This window comes from Lycium ferocissimum, chromosome 7, assembly GCF_029784015.1.
Source record: "Lycium ferocissimum isolate CSIRO_LF1 chromosome 7, AGI_CSIRO_Lferr_CH_V1, whole genome shotgun sequence".
NCBI classification, from domain to species: domain Eukaryota; kingdom Viridiplantae; phylum Streptophyta; class Magnoliopsida; order Solanales; family Solanaceae; genus Lycium; species Lycium ferocissimum.
Genome location: NC_081348.1, coordinates 8614746 through 8639277, shown reverse-complemented (window position 1 = coordinate 8639277; position 24532 = coordinate 8614746). Strand labels below are relative to the sequence as shown.

The window sequence follows — 24532 nt, the reverse complement described above, 5'->3', positions numbered from 1 at the left end:
TTTAAACTGGACTGAGTTCCCTACTACAATAAAGAAAGAAGATAACAAAATGGGAAAAGATAATTTCATCACAGAAATATATACCTGAAAAGTGTATTACGTCGTCATACTAACTATACAGCATGCATCAAACCCTAATATTCGTCATAATTAGAACACGCATACATGAATAAACGATTTTTATTGCTTGAGGCTATTTTCCAGCGTGTGGTAACTCAGTCCCCAGCAGGAAAAAAAAAAAAAAAAATCTAAAATGGCCTAAACAATGATGAGCATTGTCAATAAAACTGCACTATCCAAGTTTGGTACACATGACAGTGGGCAGATCAGCTCTACTGTGTTTCGATCAACAATAGATAATCTTCGGCTACTTTCTGGTGGTGTACTCATAATTAAAATGTCAGACATGAGTATGGGCAACCTGGGAGGAAAATAGAGAAGAGAACATGTTCTATGCTGGAGATAGAAATGGCTTTATAGAGCTCGTTCCTTCCAGCCCAAGGTCCAAGGGCCGCAAACATGGAGGAGAATAAGCATCGAGAGCCTTCCGTACATTCTCCTCCATCAGTCCATCCTTCTTGTCAAGTTCATCATTGTTTTTTGCATCCTGATGACAAGTACCATTAACATCAGCTGACGAACAAAATAAACATACAAGACATAACTTTTCCATGAAACAAAACAGAGGGAAAATTATCTTAATTTCCATGCTTGAAAATGGACTGTCTAGCACCATGTTAGTCGTACTCAGGGGTGGATCTAAGGGGCCGGGAGGGTGTTCACCCGATCCCCCTCATCAAAAAATTATATTGAATATATAAGGTAATTTTTTTTTGTTTTTTATGTACATATATATATTTTGAATCTCCTAAACACATCACTCGAGGCTGGCCAAGTGGTTTAGGGGGTTCAAATCAAGGTTCCAAGTTCAAATTCCAGGCACTACATTTTTACTTTTTGAACCCCTTTAGTGAAGATCTTGAATTTGCTACTGGTCGTACTCATATGCTTTGCTAAAGCAAACTAGTCCTGCCAGTTGTCAGCTTTAATCAAAATCAACAGAGACATTGTGCAGCAAGGATTTCTAGAATTAAGAGTAGATATCAATGTCTATACTAGCTTGTGTGAGAAGGAATTCATCAAGCACTCTCAATGACATAACTGTACAGAGAAAATCTAAAACCTACACTTCCGGCAATACTGGACCTCTTATTTAGTGGAACCATGGATGTAAAGGGTCGAAATCTGACTTCTAAGTTAAAGGAGAAAATGAAACATGTTTTCTTCAGAAGTCCCGCAATGTATTTTTACTGTCTTTCGATGATATATAATTTATTCAAAGAACAAAGCTCGAAGCAAAATAGGTAGAAATTTTGAAAAGTAAAAATGATTCTCAATGATTTAGGCGTTTGTAAAATGCGACCGCTTTCTAGAGCCCTTCTTTACTCCAAGGAAAAGATGAAGAACCTCGGCAATATGACACAAGCATAAAAAGAGAACCTCGAAGTCCCTTGGGTGTGAGAGCAGTTAGAAAAATCATTTTTTCCAGTTGTGATCCATATCCTTAATGAACACAATTATTCCACAAGGTCTAAACCATCTATCGGGAGGCTCAGTACTTCAACTAGTCTCCATGTTCGTCGTGATCCACATCCTTAATGACCACAACTTCTCCACAAGCTCCAAGGGTGAAATAGATGGCATATGATGCTAGAATGTATCGCACAGTATAGACCCACAAATTCAAACAAATTTAGTTGTTGGTGTGTTCTTTATGTGACTTTGCACTGCTTCCCTGGAGCTCTCCTATGGGATGGGGTGGGAAGGGAAGGGGAAGTTCTGAAAGGTATCAATGAACAGAGTAGTTACCTGAATTGAGGCTTGCTTGAAAGTCGGAAGAAACCGAATCTTGCAATATTCGTTAAACAGAATAGTGACGACCAGGAGAGGGATAACGGAGAAGGAAGCTGAAGGCTTGGCTTTCAGTCCAAAAAGACCGATCATTGTGACTTGCATAAGTATGATTGCAACTATAATATAGTGATGAATGTATGGCCAATACAGACCACATGTCTCGTATGTAGTTATATACACATCTTCAATCTGCATTGCAAATAACATCACATTATACGTTATCCTCATATTTATTCTAAAAAATTTGAACTCACCTGCAACACAGAAGCACCAAATTAAGTATAAAGACAATGTACTTTACGTCAACAGGATACTTAACCCTGGTGATAACAATGTAGTTTAAGAGGTGTAAGAAAAGATGAATGTAATAACAACTAATTTGGAAGCTAAAATTGTAGCAATCCCCTTTAAAAGAAGAAAACTAGTAACTGAGGATAAGAACTATCACCATTTCTCGAAATGAAAGAATGAATAAAACCAGACAGTGGATATCTAGGGCCTGCAATAGCCTTGATAAGAGAAGTCTAATCAAACACAAAAAGTTGAGCTGCTTCATATAAGTAACAGTGGTGCAGGTGTACAATAGCAGCTAGGGGTGTCAATGGTTTTCAAAAACTGACTTAACTGACCGAACCGTACCGTACCGAACCGATTTTTAGGTTTCGTTTAATTAAACAGACGGTTTTTATATAACTGTATAACCGTACCGAATAATTAGGTAGGTTTTCAATTTTAGAAAAATAAACCGAAAAAATACGGAACGGAACCGAACCGAATAGAATAAGTTTATATATGTAAAATATATTTTATATATTAAATTTAAATATAATAAATATTAAAATTTTCGCCTTGGGTTTGGGATGATGAAAATTACTACAAGCCAGCAACATAATTAACACCTAAAGTTCCAACTCTGAAGCCTATTATGTTACTCCTATTGAAATTAAATTAGTTCTAGCATCTCGAGTAGTAACTAGTAAGCTACAAGGTATTCCAACGATCTTGGTTAGAAAGCTACAAAATATTAGATATCTTTCCTCTTGTATGATTTTAAATCCTCTTATTAGATAATCTTAGTAATCTCAGTTCTTGAGTCTCATCTTGATTGAATTTTCCGCCTCGTGCGATCTAAAATATGTATTATTTTTTTGTTTTTGCTTAACATTATTTTACACTACCGTAAAATAGTGGATCAATCTCCATTCTTGTCGTCTTTCATGTTTTCATGATTTATCACCTTTTAATCAGCAAAAATATCTAGAGATTTTTTGTCAAAATCCTATGTATAATATTGTGTCTTAACTTTTACTAGTGAATATTAACATGTTCTTTTTTAAAAAAAAAAAAAAAAAACAAAACTTAACCGAACCGTACCGATACCGAAAAGAAACCGACATGATGGGATGGTTTCGAAAAGTCTAATTTTGGTTCTACAAAATGAAATAACCGAAAAATTGATACGGTATAAATTTTATAAAATAATAGCCCGAACCGTACCATTGACAGCCCTACCTAAAGCACAGAAATCTTCTAAATATCCAAAGTAGTACACATGAGCACTTAAAACTTCATAAATATAAAATGTTAGTAATTCATATGGTTCTAGGTTTGCATCTATCCGCAAATTCACCAACAGGTGTAACACGGCATATTATCAAGAGGAGATACAGGAAAATGTTACATAAACTGTTTATAGTTGGGTGGTTGATTTTTTTTTTTTTTTTTCTCTTTCCTGATCCATGTTGGGTTTTTTTTCTTTCCTGATCCATGTTGGGTTTAACCGAAGTTTTAGACCAGTCAAGGAGATCTATCTCAAAGCAAAGACAGTACAAACTACAATTCCACATATGCACAAAGTAATGTGGGTCAGACTTATAAGCAGATTGTTCTTTAACACACAAATATTTCAAGTAGAGAAACTTCACCTGGTTGATGAACACCGCATATCCAAGCAGAAAGTAGCCTACTATAAATGGAAGAAGCAAAGGTGAGACCACCGCGTAAACAATCCCAATCAGCATGATGAGACCAACAAAAGGGATTATTCTATAATAAGGTAATGAATAAACATAAGGAGATTTCTTCTTTCCACAGTCCCAAGTGTAAGATTTTAGAGTATCCCATAGGAGTAATCCTGGCTGAAGCATCTCCAAAGAGAATCCTGCCAGCCCATTTGTCAAGATGTACGTAACGAAGAAATCTGCCTGAAAGAACAAAAAGGAAAAATACAAATGCAAAGATTAATAATCCACATGTCAAGTAGAATATAGTGACTATGATAGGCCCTATCAGTTCTTTATTTGGCTACAGTCAGATATTCAACATTCTGACACAGGATAAAAATAGATATTAAATGAAAAGAGAAGAGCCAATAGATATTTAAATGAAAAGAGAAGAGCCAATATATTTTCACCTGAGCAGAGACAGCACTAGCAAGACGGTTGGGAATATCCTTGGGATGAAAGAAAGATTCACCGATTTGATCCAGTAAAGATCCCGACAACAAGCTTAAAAAGAACACGTTCCCTACCAGGAAGTAGAACACCATGTTGCATGCGTTTATATCCTTCTTACTCCGCGAGATATAACCGGCTAATCTTGCTAGGCCAATCATGGCAAACGGAACAATGTAGATGAAACCATTAAGAATGGCACTAGGAAGATATCCAGTGACAATGGACCTTAACCCCGGTCTGCCACAATATTTCAAGAAGATTGAAGATCAGCAACCTGCTACACAAGTTTTCAACTAAAAAAGAGCTGTACCTAGGAGGATTCAGTAATTACCCCTGCTCCACCTCAACCCCCATCCCCACAAAGAGAGAAAATGAAAACCAAAAGGAGGAAAGAAAGCACAATCTATCTGACTTGAAAGAAAGAGGAGAAGATAAACAACAATGAATGAGCCACCTAAGAGCAAAGACAATTTTGTCCAGAACTCCATCTTCGCATTTTCTGATCTTCAATCAATGCACAGAAAAACGTTTTTGTGAAACGAGCTACTCCCTCCATCCCAAAACAATGATGTTATAACATTTGCAATATTCTTAATAATAAAAGTTATTATTTATAGTACTCCCACCAGATCAAAAAGAGTGTCCAAAGCCATTTGCACACCCCTTAAGAAAATACTAACTCCTAGACAAAAGTAGGTAATTTGACTAAATTAGCCCTAATTAAATAGCTATTGGGATTTGATCACATAGCACTTAATAGGGGCAAATCTGGAAAGATAAGGTTAATTCTTTCTTGATTTGATAAGTGGACACTCTTTTTGACCCAAGAAGAAAAGGCTAAGTGGACACTCTTTTTGATCCGGAGGAAGTACTTCTTATGTCGTTTCTAAATATGTAAATTTTTTCTCAAAGCTAATAAGGAACTGATGCCAAATTTCACACTGAAAATTACAAGCCCTGACCCTTGTATTCTCATCCCCACCATTCTTTTCGCAGCAAGGGAAGTACTTCAAAATACTAACTGTGCTGGAAAGTATGAGATATTACAGCATGAAACATGTTAAAATTTGAGAATCAAAGGCTGAAATAATGAAGAGATGAAGTCTGTACATCAAGTCCACAGCCATGGCAGGGGGAAACCATTTCTTCAGTCGATCATATTTGGCAATTCCCTGAACAGCTGTCACTGGTAACACGAAGAAGATGGTAAGAAGTGATGCTGCAACAACTATCACTATCTTGTACAGTGGCAAATGACGATATTGGATTGCCAAATTTTGCCAGATCACATCTCTCGGTTCTGGAGCCGCTTGAGTGATCCAGAGGAGTGGATTTGTGTGCTGTTGAGATTGGGCAGCTAGAACAGCGCCCCATCGTGAACTAAATGTAACAAAAGCCACTGGCAATTCCTAAGCAATGAAAATATGGCCAAATTAAACCAACTGTTCAACTGTTTAAAATAACAATAAAATTATTCCATGACCAGTTATAAGATAACAGACAAATCTTCATTACACGATCTCAACAGCACACAAAAGGCGGACAATAGATATTATTTTCCTCACTCCTATTTAGATGGCAAATTCACCAAATGACATGGACATATACCTCAAAACGCTGGCATATCATGATGGTGAACTCATATGAGATCATAATTGAAACGAAAAAATTGAGGCATTGTCTTTACAAGTGGCAAGCAATAAGAAATAATTTCCTGAACAAGCAAATCCTTTTTCATATCAACCAATCAATCTTACTATGCCTAAACCTCAAACTAGTTAGATGGGACATGAGTTATCTTTATCCGTTCCGTTCTATTCAGACCCATTTCATTCCAACAAAGTAATTTGTCCTGTACGGCAATATAAGGATTCTCCAAAACCAGAAGTTCTCCAAATCTCACAGTTATGCCTACATATATACAAATCTCTAACCAGAATAACAAAGACTCCTCGGGTACATCAGACTTCAGACCTAAACGTAAACGTAATAACAACTAATTCTTAACCAAAAATTCTATAATCACTACTTAGATCCTATATTGTGGTTTGTATTACCTAAGTCCTTATTGATCCCTCAGGCATTGTAGATATTATGAAACAAGTTTCCTTCAGTGATTTAAGGTTCACCTCATACCCTTATATCATCTTCAATCATCATAAAGTCGCACATGCAGATGGTGCATATGGAGGTTTATATAGAATGAGAAAACCTCTCAAACAAAACATAAATCTTATTACCAGAGTCGAAGAAACCAAATAGTGGAAGTTTTTGTGGTGTACTTCAGGAGATAAAATAATTAGTCTAGAAGTTGCTTTCAAAACGTTCATATCTCTTGGAGGAGGACCCGCTCCACATTGACGCAATCAGAAGCCTATGTTGCACTAAATATCCTACTCCTAAATGAACATTCATAAGACCTCTGACCTGGGCTGGTAATTCACGACGGTTGTGGCTCGAGTTAAATGAATTATGCCACCAAATGCAAAGAGTCTACTGGAGACATGGCAACAGGAAAAAATGGCAAAAAGTCAGAACCCAATGTGCAGAACAATTCCCCTATGTGTCTTATGGACAATTCGGCAGGAGAGAATTAGGATGTGCTTTGAAGGGATAAAACAGCATGCGTCCAGGATAAAAGGTAGATGTCTTCTGAATTTCTTTTTTTGGTGTAAATGGAGTGTTATGGAAAACATGGAACAGTACTATATTTATACCCTCTTAGTACCTCTATTGTTAAAAAAATGTATCTCGGGCCTAACTCAACCCCAAAAGCTAGCTCATAGGGTGAGGATTGTCCAAGTCCGTATAAGGAGACCAATGATCCATCCCATATCCGATGTGGGACTCTTAAAACTCCCCCGCATGCCTAGACCTCATTAACTGAAGCGTGGACAATATAATATGAGGGCCCAACAACGGTGAACAAAGAATTGGGTGGGCCTTGCTATGATACTATGTTAAAAAAGAAATGGATCTTGGGCCTAATTCAACCCTAAAAGCTAGCTCATACTGTGACGATTGTCCAAGTTGACCATCTACCCATCTCATATCCGATGTGGGAGTCCTAACATTTATAAATAAAACCTTCACCTTATTTTTAAAAAAAAGAATACCCCCTCCATCCCAAGTTATGTGCCTTGTTTGACTAGGCACAAAGTTTAACGAAGAAAGGAAGACTTTTGAAATTTGTCGTCCAAAACAAATCTTAGATATTTGTGTGGCTATAAATCATCTCATTAAGGGTAAAAGATGAATTATAAAGTTAAGCCATTTCTAATTATAGAAAGGTAATATTCTTTTGGAGATGGACTAAAAAGGAAAGTGTGCCAAAAAAAATTGAGACAGAGGAAGTAATTGCGTGTGCTTCATCTTACAAGTTCCTCTTTTCACCTAAAACCTTTAAACTTGATTTGTTCAATAGAGCTTGCGTCTTCGAAAAACATTTGGAGTTCCTTCCCCTCCATACAGTCCACCAAAATGAAAGCTGGAATGGTGTTGCTCTAGTTTAAATTGTGTCTGCATTAATAACTTTTAGCACCTCTTGCTTGGCCTTGATTTCAGTGACACTTCTTCTTGATCCCAGGACTTCAGACTATAGAACTCAAATATGAAATTCAAGTGATGAAATGCTTGACTTAGAAATTAAAATTTAAAAGGTACGTGATGGATCATGAAGTGTTCACTGGCAGTAAGCTATTGGTATCTGTTTTTGACAAAAACTTTAGTTAATAGTTTGAAGCTTCCTTTACAAAAATCTGAATCCCAGAGTTATTTCATAATAGAGTATGGCACACAGCAATATCAGACAAACCTGGAAACTCACACAGTTACTTCAGCTGGTCTTTAATGAAATCGAGATAGTGTTTTTAAACTGTGATCCAATCATCGACATCAACTGCTGATGAAAGCAATAGTAAGAATTACCGGCAAGTATAGCTGTGACCGGGCAGCACAAGCTCAGGAAAGAGACATACTTTATCTATTAGGATCTCGTCCCCCTCTCCGTTGTCATTATTCTGACAGATAAGGCATGCAAAGTTTACTCTAGAAGTTTCCTCATCTTCTATGGATGACATAATTTAACAGAGTTTTCTTTTTGATATATCTGACAGACTTAACCTATTACCCCAGTTAATAAACCGTAAAGAAATGGATCTTGAGCCTAACTCAACGAAAAGCTAGCTCATAGGGTGAGGATTGCTCAAGCCATATTAAAGCGCCTAGGGCTGGACATCTGGCTCGTGGGCAATTTAATATGGGGGCCCAACATCAGAAATGAGAATTGGGATGGGTCCTGCTCTGATACCATGTTAAGAATAGATATTGGCCTAACTCAATCCCAAAAGCTAGCTCATGAGGGGAGGATTTCCCAAGGCTATATAAGGAGACCACTTATCCCTTTTTCATCCTATGTGGGACTCTTCGACACCCACCTCACGCCCAGGGCTGAACATCTGGAGCGTGTGCATATATGGGGGCCCAACATCGGCAAAATAACAAGAAGTCTAAGAGACTACTATGCTAGGCTGGATCACAGCATATTATGAGAGTAGGCAGCACATAGACTGAACAAAAAAGCTTCTGGGGACCAGAGCAAGTATATCTGGAAGCAAAACAATCTGAACTCCAGTAGTGTCATTACCATCACAGACTTTTGCGGTAAATACTAACCTTCTGCTCAATCGTCATTCTGCACTGTATACGCCTTATTTCACGACCAAGGGTTTGAAGCATGTCCTCCAGCTGCTCTATTTTAGCATCATATTTCCACGCATCAGATACAGATGATTTTCTACTATGTTTCTTAGTAGAAGAAAGATGCCTCAGGTCCTCAATCTTTTTGGTGAGAGACCTTGCCTGGCACTAGGAACAATCCCATCTGTCAGTACCATGATGAGGGTAAAAAGTATAAAAATTGAACTACGGGGAAAGAAATTCTACTAGAAACACTTATGATTTTCAATCTTATCAACAACAAGGTAGAGTACCTTCTTTTATTCGCTATCCTTACCCCTTATCTTATTTCTTTTTGATAATCAGTGAAGCAGCCTGGCTAAGGCTGGCTATATCTGGACTACGATAATACTATGAGCGGCATATTTCTTTACAAGGGTTTAACTTAAAATTCTGAGGTGAATTTTAAAATTTATCAGTCATACAGTTGTAGTAGATTAATGACCGCCTTTCAAACTTACCTGTTGTGACTTGACTTGAGAGGGTCATTATGACACAAATAACGTGGACTAATACATAAGCTGGAAAGGAACATCAAACACGGTGCCCCCAACTTAACTTTGTATTCTTTCAATACTGAGATGTGTCAATTGTTTGAAGAGTGAAAAGGCAATGACTTTTCAGTTATGTCGGACCAGTAAAGCTCCAAAGAAGAGTAGACTCTTCCACTTGTGAGTAGCGTATATTATCTAGATAAATCATAAAAAGAACTACAACTAGTTCGAGATAAAGGTAATACTTCTGTCTGAAAATTTATACAAGGAACTATTACAAACCTAGCTAATGGGATCTAAATTTAAGGCGCTTAATCTGCTTTCCTTAATAAGGTAAATAACTTGCATGCACCAAGTGTAGTTTGTCTTACTAGTAGATTATCCAGATGCTTCCCATCATATAAAATTTGAGAAGACTGATATGAGTAAGGATGATGTTTGGAAAAGAAGTGGTCTATGTTGCATCCACGAGTTTTGTGCTCATTGCAAAGTGGAATTTCTCGAACCAGAATGGTGAATTGATCAGGTTCACCCCTTCTATTGCATATCTGCTGAATCCTTCTGCAAAAGATGTTACTGTACTCCTGAAGAGGCCATGGGACAGAAATTTTCATGTGATACAACTTTATGGATTATATCCATGCAAAACCCCCCCAAGAAAAATCAGTTGAAACAGTTGTATTTCCTGACCCAATAATTGTTTTTCCCCAAAACCCTTTTTACCAGCTCACAGGTATAAACAATTCCAAGTTGGATAGATCGCCAACTAGAAATGTTTTATATATGATCTGAAAAAATTCTAAAAAAAAGTAAGAATTAATTAGATATTAGCATATTACTGCAGAAAAGAATTTGAATGACAAAAAGAAGTCACAAAACCAGTATATCTAGAATGTCCTTTTTACATAACACTCTCGGCCACCCAAGAGGACTGGCTATCTTTCTCTTTACACTCAAATATCTTTGAAAGGCAAAGCAAATTCCCATTGGAGACAGCATACATTTCAAATATCACAACTTATCAACAATATTAGGAAGCAATAGCGGTCAAATTAGTCTAACACATGATTCAAGAATACATGATAGCCATTACCTTGTAAAGTAGGTACATTCCATAACACGAGACAAAGCACAAGATAGAAAAATGCACCCAGAGCCTGTGAATGACAAAATAAATGCAAAACGAGTCTATTTCGTTAGAACTCAATGATCCAATCATATAACAGACTGCATTCAACTAAAAGACAAGAATGACGATGATTATTGGCTACAAAACTCTATGTTATCTGAATGACTAAATAACAGAAAAAGAAGATTTATAGAACTATGCTAAACCAAATGATAACAAAAAAAATTTACAGTCAACTCATGCTACAAAGGTTATTCACATGCTGGCACACAAAACAACCAGTTACCATGGATTCAAATCTGAAAAAGAAGCTCCCTTTAAAGTGGTGACTTGTTTCATGGTTGGTGATATTTTTTATCCTCTGCAACATAACTGCCCAGTTATGAAAAATCTTTCTGAACATTGTGGGTCTTAGATAGGTGATGCCCAAAACCACAGCTCAATTATTACAATGCAGCAACAAAAGGATTAGAGGGAAGACAGTGGGCTGGAAACCATACCAGCATGCATTTGGTGGACTGTGTAGAAGGAAATATATACTAGATGTTTGCAAGACAAAGCTAACTCAAATCAACAGATCGGCTTGGATGTGCACTTTGTGATCTTTTTGGTGCAAAAAAGATTTTATAAACAGAAATAGAATCGATACTTGGCTTTTAGAATCCTAACAAGACTAGAAAGGGATTGTTTTTCTTTATGATTAGACTTATCTCAGCACTTTCTTAGTCCTGCAGCTTTACTATATTAACAGCTTTACAAAAATTAATTATAGTTGATGAACACCACTCTCGGAGCTCCAAATAAGAGGCAAGAATGTTCTAGTTTGTTAAGACTTATTTGAGGAGTTCTTTAACAGTGATGATGTATTATCGCATAATCCTCATATAACCATCTAACAGGCAATACACAATTTACGGTCTAAGCATTTTAACTACTATAACACACCATTTATAGCTTGGAAGCTGTGAGCAAGTTAAGAGATTAAGTTTTTAAAGACTCAAGAACCAAAGAAATTAGGGGAAAAAACATTTCCCTATTTGTTGAAACTATTGTTTTAAAGCATTTGAGATTAGAAAAACATCAAAATGTACTAGGTAGCTGTTTCATAATTTGAGGATTGGAATCGGCATCAGCTAAAGTACAGTGATTTTGCTTTAGGCACAGGTAGAGGTTCAATTTTAGCCCATGAAAATATAATCCGTATAACCCGCCCAAATTGGCTTGGTATATATTCATTGGCTTTTCATTTTACGCATAGCCGAAGTTAGCTTTCACCCATTAAAAACAAAGTCTTTTTGTTGATATAGTCATAAGAAATCCAAGAGAAGGCTTTTATTAGTTTTATTTGGACATAAAACAAATTATAAAAGCACAAATAAACAACCGAAAAATGATTATGAGTTGCGCGCGTTCAAGCTATGAGTTTAGCCCGAAATAACCTGCCCATCTTTGACCCGAGCAAAACTTTAGGCGGGTTATGACCCAATTCTTTTACTAATTCAATCCATTTTAATCCGTCCAACTTTAGTCCAAACCATCCATTTGACACCCAGTCACCCCTAGGTACAGGCTTGGATTTTGCAGCTCCTTATCAAGCAAACATGGGTTATGAGACTCAAATTTGTTTCTACCTTAAAAATAACTAGTCTCAACTCATTAGCTAGATGGTCAAATGCTTCTCCAATCTAATTAAAAACTTCAATTCCTGGTTCCTTCCTTAACCATCTACACAAGTCAAGAGACTTGGTTCTTTAATAGCTCCAGTACACTTTATTTCTTTCTCCAGGTTCTCTTTTAGTTGCTCTCCCAAACTTAAGAACTTGTTCAAATCCCAGTAGCCAAAATGAACTTGAAATATGTTCTCACATTTCTGGACATACGGACATCTTACGAGTAAGGTACCTGGTATGATGAGGAGTCAAAAAAGGGTGTTCACGGCGGTACAAAACATGCCCCTTATTGTTCAAACCTGTAGCTCCTTAAGGTTCTTGTCTGAAGTCTTTGAGCCAACACAACAATACGGAACTATCTACCTCAGTCATATCAACCTTACTGCTTCCCCTTCTTGCGTTAATTCAACTTTAGAACTTATCAGAATCCAAACAGTAGTCTTCAAAAGCACAATGAAAGTCGCAGAAATGCGTATGCTGTGGTGGATGTGTGGACACACTAGGAGAGATAGAATTAGGAATGAAGATATCCGAGACAAGGTGGGAGTGGCATCGGTGGAGGACAAGATGCGAGAAGCAAGGTTTGAGATGGTTTGGGCATGTGAAGAGGAGAACGGAGAATCTTTCGGTGCGGAGGTGTGAGAGGTTGGCTATGGATGGTTTCGAGGTAAAGGACGAAGAAGTATTGGGGAGAGGTGATTAGACGGGATATATGATTTCGGCTGAGGACATGACCTTAGATAGGAGGTTGTGGAGGACTCGGATTAGGATAGAGGCTAGGTGGCCAGCCTTTCCTTAGTAGTTGCAGTTTCGGCTCAAGAGAGCATTTGTTTATTACCTTTGGTTTATGCATCTGATTGCTGCTTATAGTTGTTGGGCCGTTGGTACTTTGATTATTTTATTTATATATAGTAGTTAATGCTCCTTTATGCCCGGACTGGTCTACCATGACTTTCTCGCTTTTGGTATTTGTGTTATCATATTGTTTTCGATATGCTTGGCCCTACGACCTTTTGTCTTGTTTTCCTCTTATCTTCCTCTCTCTCTCTCTTAGCCGAGGGTCTTTTCGAAAGGAAGCTTGACCGCCCCTACCTGTCAACAACGTACAAATCTTCCCGGACCCCCATGGTGGTGGGATTATACTGGGCTTGTTGTTGTTGTTGTTGTTGTATATGAAACAACCAGCCAGATTTCGTTGCAAGAAATGAACTCAGCAGTTGTATTAACAACTTAGCGTTCAACAACTACAAATATTGTGTGACTTATGAACAGGTCAAAGTACTGAGAACCAGTTGTAGATAACACTTAGCATACGTACGTGAGATATGTTATCTGCATTAATTTGTGGAAATATGCAAGGGTTGAGAACATAACCTGTCAGAGCCGCTGCTGATATTAGATATTGTGAAAGCATCCAAGGAATGAGAGCTTATATTTGGTCCATTACTCCCAGTATAATTTAGCGGTAGAAGTACCAGAAGTCCAACAATAGAGCAAACAAGAAAGAATCTGATCCTGAGGATGGTTCCAAGTACATATGTGAGTTTAATCCTTGCATGTCACTGAAGATAATTAAACTATTCATAAGTTTGGATTGATATGAGAATGTGTGTTTAAATATAGACGTTCACATGTCATATAATTAATTATCCTCTTTCACCTTTCAAGATATGTAATCCTCTACTTTGTGTCATTCTCTAACCACAAACACCATTGAATTTAGAGGACAGCTTAACTTATGGAGATTTACTTTGTAGAACCTTGTACCTGTACTATTCTCCATGCATGATACAACATAAGATTGGTGATGGGAAATCTTTGTCTGAAGTTGTTAAAACTAAGACCGTAACCCGCCAGAGATCAAGATTATAAGTGATCAAATTCAACAGAATGTGCAGTAGCACATGGAGGATAAAATGTCCGGTAAGTTGAAATGGTTTGATCATGTCCTACTTAGACCGCTCGATGCAGTGGTCCATATGTGTGAAGCCGACCTACAATCTATTGGAGTTCATATAGACTTCACAAAAAACACACACACACACAATGGAAGCAGAAATCCATATTGGCTACCCCAATTAGTTGAGACTAAGGCTTATAGCCTGTTTGGCCAAGTTTCTAAAATCAGCTTATTTTGAGAGGTGTTTTTTCCGAAGTGCTTCTCAAAAGAGTACTTTTGGGGAAAAACTATTTTTTTAGTTTCTGAAAAAACAGCTTATGCTACTCCCTAAGTACTTATTTTCTCCCAAAAGCTTGGTCAAAAACTTCACTTTTTTAAAATAAGCACATTTTAAAAGAATGAGCACTTTTGGCCTCCCAAAAACTTGGCCAACTAGGCTATTAGTCTTGTAGGTTGCGAAATGGACCGAGGATCCATATAGTCCACGGTTTAGTTGTTAGTTGTGTTGTTATGATACTTTCATAGTCTAGCTAGACCACCGCCAAAGATGTGGTGCAGCGGATGGGGCTGCTTCTCCCTAAACCAAAGGTCTCGGGTTTCGAGTCCTGGGTATGAAAAAATCCTTGGTAGGAAGCGCTTCCCCATAAAAGGGTCCTACGCCGGCGCGAATCCGGATATAGTCGGGCTCCAAGGTGGTTACGGGACACCGGGTGGCAAACCAAAAGAAGTAGTCTAGCTAGCCCAACTAAACCAGGACCCATAAATTAAGTTTAAAAAGTTGCTTTATCCGCATGGTCTTGATCATTATCAATGAACCCCTAGTCACTGGTATTTCTCTAATTTTTGTCCTCTCCAAATATGTTTACTACATAAAATTTCTCTATACTACGCTCCTTTCATATGGTATCAAGGATCAATAATGAAAATCTACAACTAAAAGCAGTAAGACGTAACGAAAATCCTCAGAAGTACATAAAACAATTCCCATATAGCTGTGACTCACCCAAATTTGAAGAGTCTAACAAAGACGAGGACATCAAGGCCACAATTCTCAAGAATCTCCTCCTCAGTAACTCGAACCGCACGACAAATCCACTCCACCTCCGGTAGCAACCGCCGCCAATTAAAAGGCTGCCTGTCCGAATTAGGCACGTTACGGTGGCCTAGCGAGAGGGGGCGAGCATAATAAATAGGAGCATAAAAAGGCTGTTTTTTCAGTAAGGCGAAAAGAGAAAGAATCACCAAAGCTAAGCCAATGTTAATGGCTGCTGATACCACTAAACTCTCTAACTTCATTTTTTTTCTCTTACTGTTTCCTTTTCTTTTGTCTCATTTCTTCTTCTTCTTCTTTGCGAGGAAGTAAGCATGTTTGTGTGATGGAGTAGCTTAAGGTTAAGGGAAAGAGAGGAAGGGAGGTGGCAAATCCATGGAGACGTGGCGAAGGCTGAGAGATCGACGTAAACAACCATGCATAACTGCCTGTCATTGGAGAATATTTGGGTGAATATGAGACCTCGTAAAAACAAATGTTACACACATATCTTAAACCTCACTAGTATAAGATACTCCCTCGTTTATTTTTACTTAATTGTCTGATATACTAAAAGCAATACAATTATTTTATTATTACAAATTATAAATATTGTAGATTGTTAAGTCTGATATACTAAACGCAATACAATTATTTTATTATTACAAATTATAAATATTGGAGATTGTTACTCCTTTCCGTTTAAAATAATAATTTTTGGGATGTGACATACCTCTTAAGAAAATTATTAAATGCACTAATTAAAGAGTTATTCGAGAATATTACCCCCTTTTTTTTTTCAAAATTTTATTAAAAGTATAAATAGTCAGCATTGCCCTCATCCCCTCTACCACATCTTAGCTGAGATTGCAATAAGAATTATGTAAGAAAAAATATTTTTGGTCTGAACAATGACAAAGTTTTAGATTAATACTGAGAATAAAATGGTGAAATTAAATTGTAACTTATACACATAAGCAAGTAAAATATCATTAAAGCTAATTATTAGTAACTTTTATATCGCAATTGTTGTATCATTCTTCACTGCATAACAATATTTATGTTATAAAATCTATATATAATATAAAGCTAGGCATAGACAATCCTATGTGGCACCTCTCTATGACCTCCATTGGCATTTATCTTTTTTCTCCTTTTTTTTGAATTTTTCCTTATTTAAAAATTAATATTCTATATTAAAAAAATCAAAACATCACTCACTTAATTCTCTTAATTATACCTCTTAATTATCTTACTCTCTTACTCTTCTATTCGTTATTATTGTTTTAATAGAGAGGAAAATGAAAAGTTATGAAGGCAATTAAGAATTGCAGGAAATGGATGACAATGAAGAGTCAGCCAATCCTTCCGTTGAAAAGAAGAACATTCTTCCCAAATGATTTTTATGAAAATTAGTGCACTTAATACTAATTTTGTTACAATGATCAGTTAATGCATTCAATATTAGTGCACGTAATACTACTTTTATTACAATCAATTGATGTATTCATTTATCAATACTAATTTTATTATTACTATAAATACAAAAACATATCTAATTCATTGCATAATTTTTTTCTCTTCTTTCTCATTTATCATTTTCACTCTCCTCATCCCAAAATCTCTACACAGAAAGTTTCCTCCTTTTCTTTTCCTTTTTCCCCAACGTGAGTGCTTTTTTGCTCATCATTTTCTTTTTCGTACTCTTATCTGACTCTTCTATACAATCGGTGAGCTTTTTCACGTATTTCGTTTTGGAAATACAAAAAGTATGTACTCTTCTGAGGCGAACGAAAATGGTTGTAGGTTCAGTAGGAGGGTAAATCACACGAGAAAATGAATTTTGCAAAACAAGATAGAAGTGATGCACATTGTTGTAGAATTTCTTTTTATGTAGGTTGATTTGGAGGGTAAATTCACAAGACAGTGAGAATTACAAAACAAAGGTAATAATCTTTCGAGGTATTTTTTCGTGATGCACATTGTTGTAGATTATGTTTTATTTTATTTATTGTGTTTGCTTTTAAAATGATTTTGAGTTTCTGATAGGTGACGATAATATCAGAGAGAAAGGTATTCACTCCTCAAGAGCTCGAAAAAAAAGGGTATATAAATTATATACGTGTTGTTACTCTTTTAGTTTGTTCCAAACTTAATAGTTATAGTGCTAATTCATGTTTAGTAACTTTGAATTTTAGGGGTGATATTTTTCTAAATTCAAATTGATTTTCGTTATATCTTCATTGCTCACAATAGGGGGAGAGAGAGAGAGTGTGTATAATCTTTACATGCCCCCCAAACAAATGATAACATGAAAAGTATGTCATTGTTTTCCTACGTATATGCAAACAATGGAAAAAAGTCGGAACCACAAAAAGGACTTAACTTCCTCCAAAATCTGCTATATAGAATTTTTTTATGGTGTTTTAAAGATGTTGTTTCTCCAATAGTTTCATAAAAATGAAAAATGTGTATTATGGTGTACAACATATAATATGTTTTCTTAAATATTTGAATATCCATATTTTATTCTTAAAATTAGATTTATATAAATAAAGATTAGATTGTAAATCCATAACAGATGTTTCAAAATTATATTTGTTGGACAAAGAGGTTGATAAAAAATTTGATGTGTTCTGAGCTTTCTAAATTTATAAGGCTATTTTGTGGTTGAATGTAAAAAGTAAAGTATATAAAAGGAGAACAAATCTAAAAAAGACGTACAAAATTATAAGAACTTAGACGTACAAAATTATAAGAACAAAGATCATTAAGAAAAGACTCCTTCAAGAAATATTAAAGTGTTTTGCTATGTAATTTATTGGCATGTAATTTTTATTAGCTAAATGAAAATAGATAATGTTGAAAGAAGAGGACGAGATAGCGAGAGAGTCCCAACTTAAAAGCTGATTTTTAAATTAAGCATGAAAAATATAAATGTAAAAAGTCACTAAATCAAAAGTTTTATTTTTTATCTCCAAGCATTAGAAAAAGGACCAGAGACTATGTCGATAGTACCACCGCGCGAAGCGCGGATAAGTTTACTAGTACTAGTATATATGAGTCCTCATGTTATTATTCACATAATAATTCATGTATTTATAATTTTTACATAACTAATTTATGAATTAAAAAACCCTACATGTATAATAAATACAACATCAATACCATAGTTAAAATGATCGGTTCTGATATCGAGAACAGTTCTTTCTTTTTTTCTTCTTCTTCTTTTTTTTAAGGAAATGCCATATTTTATAATTTTTTAAGTCTGTGAATGTTTCTTCCATTAATTCATTGACAGAGTACATACAAAAAATAACATTACCAAAAGAAGAATCAAGCAAAGACGGTGAAACAAAAAGGAAAATATTCTGCTATTTTTTTTTTCTCTCTTTTTCATCATTTTCCATGTTATCATTTTATAATTTACGCGGGCTTTTACCTTTATTGTTTTATATAGTATAATATATTTTTCTATCTTTTCCTTTTCCGCTTTTCCTTTTCCCATATAGATGATGGCAGCTTGGCGATAATAAATTGTCAATGACTTTGCAGGTTTCTTCCAAGCAGAGGAAAACCAACAAGATGGATTTCTGTTACGCTCATTAAATAACTCGTGGACTTCAAGATGATGTCACAAGACGAATTTCGTTTTGCCTAGGTTGTGCAGGAATTTTCATAAGAGTTTAAATAATCCTAACCTATTTTACCTATAGTTAAGCACTTAAGCTTTTCAATTAGATCAAATGTTCTCACATTTTATGAGCCTATTTGCTACAACCACTATATTTCCTTGTTTTCTATGTATCCCTTTTCACATTGTTATGAGGCTTTGTGTTTCTCTCTAAATTTAACTTATCGAGCCACTAACATTACTCTAGACTCACTCATTGACTTATTGAGCCTAAAATGTCTCTCTGCTCAAAGGTCACTCCTATTGAGACTCCTCTCATTCTCTACTTAAACAAAAAAGAAAATCAAATCCAAGTATAAACCCCAAAACGGTTACACTTGTACCTCATCCATTGTGTAAGAATTTCAAAGGGGTTTAAACGATCTAGGCTACTTCACCCATTGTCATAAGGTTTCTGGATTAAAATGCTTAAATAATGTGCTTCTGAGGACAAAAAGTTCCATTCATCTCCAATAAACCTTTTCATTGTAATTTGTGCAATGAGAGAAAATTTGCACCTCAAAAAGATTATCTGTATGAGCACGCACTATACAAAATTCAAGATTTCAATCAATCAACAAATAATTGAACAAGTATACAAAAAGAAAAAGAAGAGCTTTTTGCTCATTAACATGATGTCTCAAAAATAACTTGATTGAGGTTGCAAGAGCTCAAGTTGTGCTAATAATTTAGCCACTGTAGGTTTCAACAATGAGTCACCATTTTGTGCTAGATCAATTAACACCACTTGTGCATATTCACCATACTCTACTCTATGAGCCTCCACTCTAAAAATCCTTTCCAAAATCCAAAGTGCTTTTTCTTGAGCTTTTAGGCTCATCCCTTCTTCAAGAATCTTGATAATTGGTTGTACACATGACATTTTCACTAACAAATTACTCCCATTTTCCCAAATCTCGTCCTGTAACAATGTTGCAAGGCAACTTAGGGAAGCCTCGTCGGCTTCCCTTTCGTTGCCTTGGAATATTTGGACTAATGGAGGCACTGCCCCTGCTTTTACCAAGCAAAATGTGCTTCTTGGAGAGCAATGTCCATCATGTACTTGACAAAATGCATCTGTAGGATGAGGAGGGGCACATGAAAACCATCTTGATTTTCTCGATTTTCTTAGAGCGAGTGAGTTTTGAGATAGTTGAGCTAGTGATGTTGCAGCTCTACATTTGGCAACTATTGAACCACACGTGAGCAACTTTACCAGTACATTGATCACCCCATTTTCAGCAGAGAACTGTTGCAGTTTCTTATCCGAAGGAAGAGTGAAACGGATTAGTACTGCAGCGATGTTCTCAGATAGTAATCGTGGTGTTGTAGGAGTAATTGTTGTCAATATGGAAACCAAAATGGGTAATAGGTTTGCCCTCATAAACGTATCCGTGACATTCTTATCACTCACTGGGAAGTTGCTTAGTATGCCAACAGCAGCAGCCTTTTCATCATCCGTCGTGGATGATGATGATACAACGTTGATCAATGTATTTAGATGCATTTCTTCTAGCTGTTCCATTAGCTCCCCACCTTGCATATCATTAGACAATACATAAATCAAATTTAAAGCTCCGTTTCTGATCTTGGTATTCCGGCTTTCTGTTAGGAATGGTAAGAGAAGGCGAACAGCGCCATTTTCCTTCATTTTTCTTCTGACCTTTGAGGCATTTGAACGTGCAGCGATGGAATTAAGTGCTTCTAACAAGTGACACTGGATTACCGGACTAGTCAGGTGAAGGAGCGAAATCATCTGCTGAGCAACATCTTGTTTCACTAGTACTATGCCAGCTTCCGATTGAGCTGCTATTTTTGCAAGAATCGCGGATGCTGGCTCTCTTAGAGTCATGAGCACCGATGTCACGGAAAAAAGAAGCTGTAGCAGAGTTGCAACGATGCCCGATTTTATCAGACATTGAACGTTTGCTTTCGAGGAAGATAAGTTGTGCAACGCGTTTAGAGACGATTGCTTAGCTTCTAGGTTTCCGGTGGTGAACATTTTGACTAGGAGTTCAACGGCTCCATCTTGTCCAAGGTTAGCCCTGTTTTGATCTGTGAGTTCCATTCTTGAAAGTGCTGTTGCCATTAGAATCTTGCTCATGTCAGAGCCTGCAATAATATACATATAGCTTATTAAACTGCATACTATAATGGGCAGAGGTCAAATTTGCCCCTAAACTATGCGAAATGGAGCAGATTTGCACTTTGTTGATAGCTGAGGTCAAATATGCCCTCACCGTTAATAAATGCGCTAAAAGAGGAAGGAGGGTGATTGGCGGTCGAGGTCGTGGCGGGAAGAGATAAAGATGGAACAAAAACTGTTTAAAAACTCAAAATTAAGGAGAAAGATCAAATTTACCGTTGAACTGTGTGAAACGTTCAACTTAATCCTAAATTGCAAGACATGTGGCATCATCAGGTACTAAGCTTCTGGTCGCGTGGAAATAAGGGCAAATTTAGCCTATTTTACTAACGGCGAGGGCATATTTGGCTCCAACTATTAACGAAGGGCAGATCTGTTCCATTTCAGGTAGTTCAGGGCAAAATTTGACCCTTTGCCCTGCTACAATTTATGGAAGTGTCCCTAATATACCTTGGTTCAAGTAGTGTACAAGAGGCTTGAAATAGCCAGCCTCAGCCATATGAAGAGCATATTGGGTATTGCCTGATAGAGAATTTAGCAAGTTGACAGCATCATGAGAAGCCATTTGATCATCCCCATTAAAAATTGCAACCAACATGACAATGCAGCCTTGAATTCTCCCAAGTCTTCTTCTAACTGCAGCCACATCTGAGAGACTCACCAACAGCCCCACTGCTTCTTTTTGCTCTTCCAAATCACGACCCAACGACTTCACAAGTATCAATAAATTCCCCATTTCCGCCATCTTTTCCTGCACAACAAAGTGAAAAGTAACTAGTCAAAACTTTTCAGCTTCTTGATTCTCAATATTTAGATTCAATTAATACTAAATGTACCTTATGTTCATCATCTTGAGCGACCAGGGCTTGTAGTATTCGGAGTATAATCAATCTATGGTCTGTTTTACTTGAACTCAATCGATTAAACAGAGCAGGGATCACATCTTCATGATGAACCCTTTCTTTAGTAATCATATGATCCAAAACCAATGAATTTAATCCATGAAGTGCACATTTAAGAAGTTGATCATCACCATACTTGATTTGAACGACAACATCATCGACATCTAGAGTTATTCCATCGTCTTCTTCCACTATCCCATCGATATCTAGTGTTATTCTGTCGTCTTCATCCACTAACCCTCGATTATCATATGATGAGAAGTCGGATTCATCTGAGCTCATGATCAAATTAGGCTTATTAACAATACTCATCTTCATCATCATCTCTCTTCTCAGTGCCTCAATCTCTGCCTTTTTAGTAATTTCGACGACATCATGACTAGCAAAGAGCACAAGGCCTAAAGCCCTTGCAAGATTCTGAATTACTTGTTCAGTGTGCTCATCATGTGCAGGGGAGATTGAACTACTTTTCACCAAGGCCTTGGCACGTCGAAAATCGGCTTCAAGTGATTCGACTGCTTTCTGAATTTGAGGATTACTGACCATAATAACCCTTTTATCATCTTTCAATTCAGTGAGAATTGAGCTCAGTTTCTCTATAAACTCTGAGAGTTGTTCTTGAGGAGATGAATATTCTGAGTCTCCCATACTGTCATCTGTGGTTGTAATTGATTGCTGTTCAGTGGACACTTCTATGATTAATGTTTTTTCATTCACACTCATCTGGAGTTTCTTTTATTGTTTTTTTTGAAGTGTGAAAGAAGAGAACATTATGAAAATGAAGACCAAAGACTTGGTTCAACTCTTAACGGTAGTTAGTTTGTCTGTTATGTTCATCATCTTAGTTCATTTGACGTCAAATACAAGGGTTAATTTTCCTTAAATTATTGAATTTGGAAGTTGTGTTCTGCTTTTGTTTTACATGTGGCCATTTTTAAAACAATTATTTTCAATAATTTTATTGAAAATTTCTTTTAGGACGTTTTTCATGAGAGAGATTGGAAGGATGTGTTTTGTATGGATGTGAAGGCCGGCATCGAATAATCCAAGCAAGTCACACATCGAATAATTAATAAACTTGAATGTTTGACTTAGTCCCAAAATTATTCTTGTATGACTTGTACAAGCGCAAATCCCACACTCCACCTTTTCTTTTTCTTTTCCTTTTCACTTCATTTCTTTTTTTCTTTTTCTCTTTTATTTATTGCGTGGTCCTTCTTTGAACCTCCTGTAAAATTAAATTATTCTGTCACTGAATGTAGGGGAGGACAATAATAATTACAAGTAATATATATTAGTGAACTAAGGATCTAATGTTATTTCTTGTTACTAATATGTAAGTTACATACGCGTCAAGTTACTTTATAAACATAATTATGCGAATTGAATTAAGTCACAAAATGGAACAGAGTCATGTTTGAATGGAATTTATTAAGTAGTCAAAAGAGGAATGACAAAGTAAACGCCACTTACTTTGCTCCAACTTAGAACTGATTTTCCTCCACCTTTTCCTAGTTTGCAGGAGTAACATAAGTGTTCTAGATTAGTAGGAAAAGAAAAAGTTGAGACATTTGGTGGAGGACGGGGCTGGACCATTTTGACAGGGGCGGCCGTAAGAGTGTGGACACAGAATTAGTAGCTGACTAGGATAATATTTATTATTTATTATTTGGAGAAATATAATAATAATCCTCTCTCCATCTAAGATAATTATTTGACATGACATCCGTGAACAGTCGAAAATGGTGATGTTACCTTATTCGAAAAAAAAGAAGAAGAGAAAAGACATGTTTTAATCCCTGAACTTGGCACGAAAACTCACTTTAGCAACTAAACTTAACTTCTATTTATTTACCCCTTAACAACTTACGTTTCAATTGTTTTCCCCCCAAATGCGCGTGCAAAAAAAAATAAAAAAAAAAATTAAGAGAGTGAAAAATAAAAAAAGTGGACCCGCTCATATATATATTATTATAAATTAAAAAATAAAATAAAAGTTATACAATTAAATGATGTGGCATTGACGTGGCAATGACGTGGCAATGATGTGGCATTGACATGGAAATGACGTGGCGCGAGTGTAATACACCTCCCATTGTGAGAGTGGTATTATTTTTTTAGGGTGGTAAACAATTGAAACGTAAGTTGTTAAGGGGGTAAATAAATAGAAGTTAAGTTTATTCTTAAGTGAGTTTTAAGATCACAAATTCGGGAGTTAAACATCTTTCTCAAAAAAAAAAAAAAAAAAGTTGAAATTGGTGGAAGACAGATAGAGAAAAAGTTGTATTTGGAAATGTAACATTGGGTATTATATCGCTGTCCAACTTTTAGATAATATGACATGTATTTAGACGTCCTTTTCAGCGAAAAGATAGCATCTTGTAAAAAAGGTAGTAGTCTAATACCACCATTGTTGTAGTAATAATAATAATAATCTCCCTTCCATACCCTCATTAATATTTTATTAGATTTTAGCTCGAT

The 24532-nt window shown here is 36.2% G+C and overlaps 2 protein-coding genes across 4 annotated transcripts; both read right to left on the bottom strand.

Moving 5' to 3' along the window:
* Nucleotides 1–15648, bottom strand: LOC132063266 (CSC1-like protein At3g54510). Of its 3 annotated transcripts, XM_059455733.1 has the most exons (10): nt 15304–15648; nt 13775–13915; nt 10695–10758; nt 9973–10185; nt 9045–9236; nt 5481–5779; nt 4328–4607; nt 3840–4118; nt 1870–2103; nt 1–607 (listed from the first exon to the last, which is right to left on the bottom strand). In XM_059455733.1, exons 1-10 carry the CDS (start codon nt 15594–15596, stop codon nt 452–454), a joined length of 2151 nt encoding a protein of 716 aa, XP_059311716.1. In that variant the 5' UTR covers nt 15597–15648; the 3' UTR covers nt 1–451. The 3 variants fall into 3 exon arrangements, with proteins under 3 accessions (XP_059311716.1, XP_059311718.1, XP_059311717.1); XM_059455735.1 differs by lacking the exons at nt 13775–13915; nt 15304–15648 and adding an exon at nt 12170–12831 and having other exon boundaries at nt 53–607; XM_059455734.1 differs by lacking the exons at nt 13775–13915; nt 15304–15648 and adding an exon at nt 11017–11084 and having other exon boundaries at nt 53–607.
* A 3796-nt stretch (nt 15649–19444) lies between these two features.
* LOC132063265 (U-box domain-containing protein 44-like) lies at nt 19445–22941 on the bottom strand. Its single transcript, XM_059455732.1, has 3 exons — nt 21986–22941; nt 21600–21900; nt 19445–21115 (listed from the first exon to the last, which is right to left on the bottom strand). Exons 1-3 carry the CDS (start codon nt 22772–22774, stop codon nt 19644–19646), a joined length of 2562 nt encoding a protein of 853 aa, XP_059311715.1. The 5' UTR covers nt 22775–22941; the 3' UTR covers nt 19445–19643.
* Nucleotides 22942–24532: the final 1591 nt, after the last annotated feature.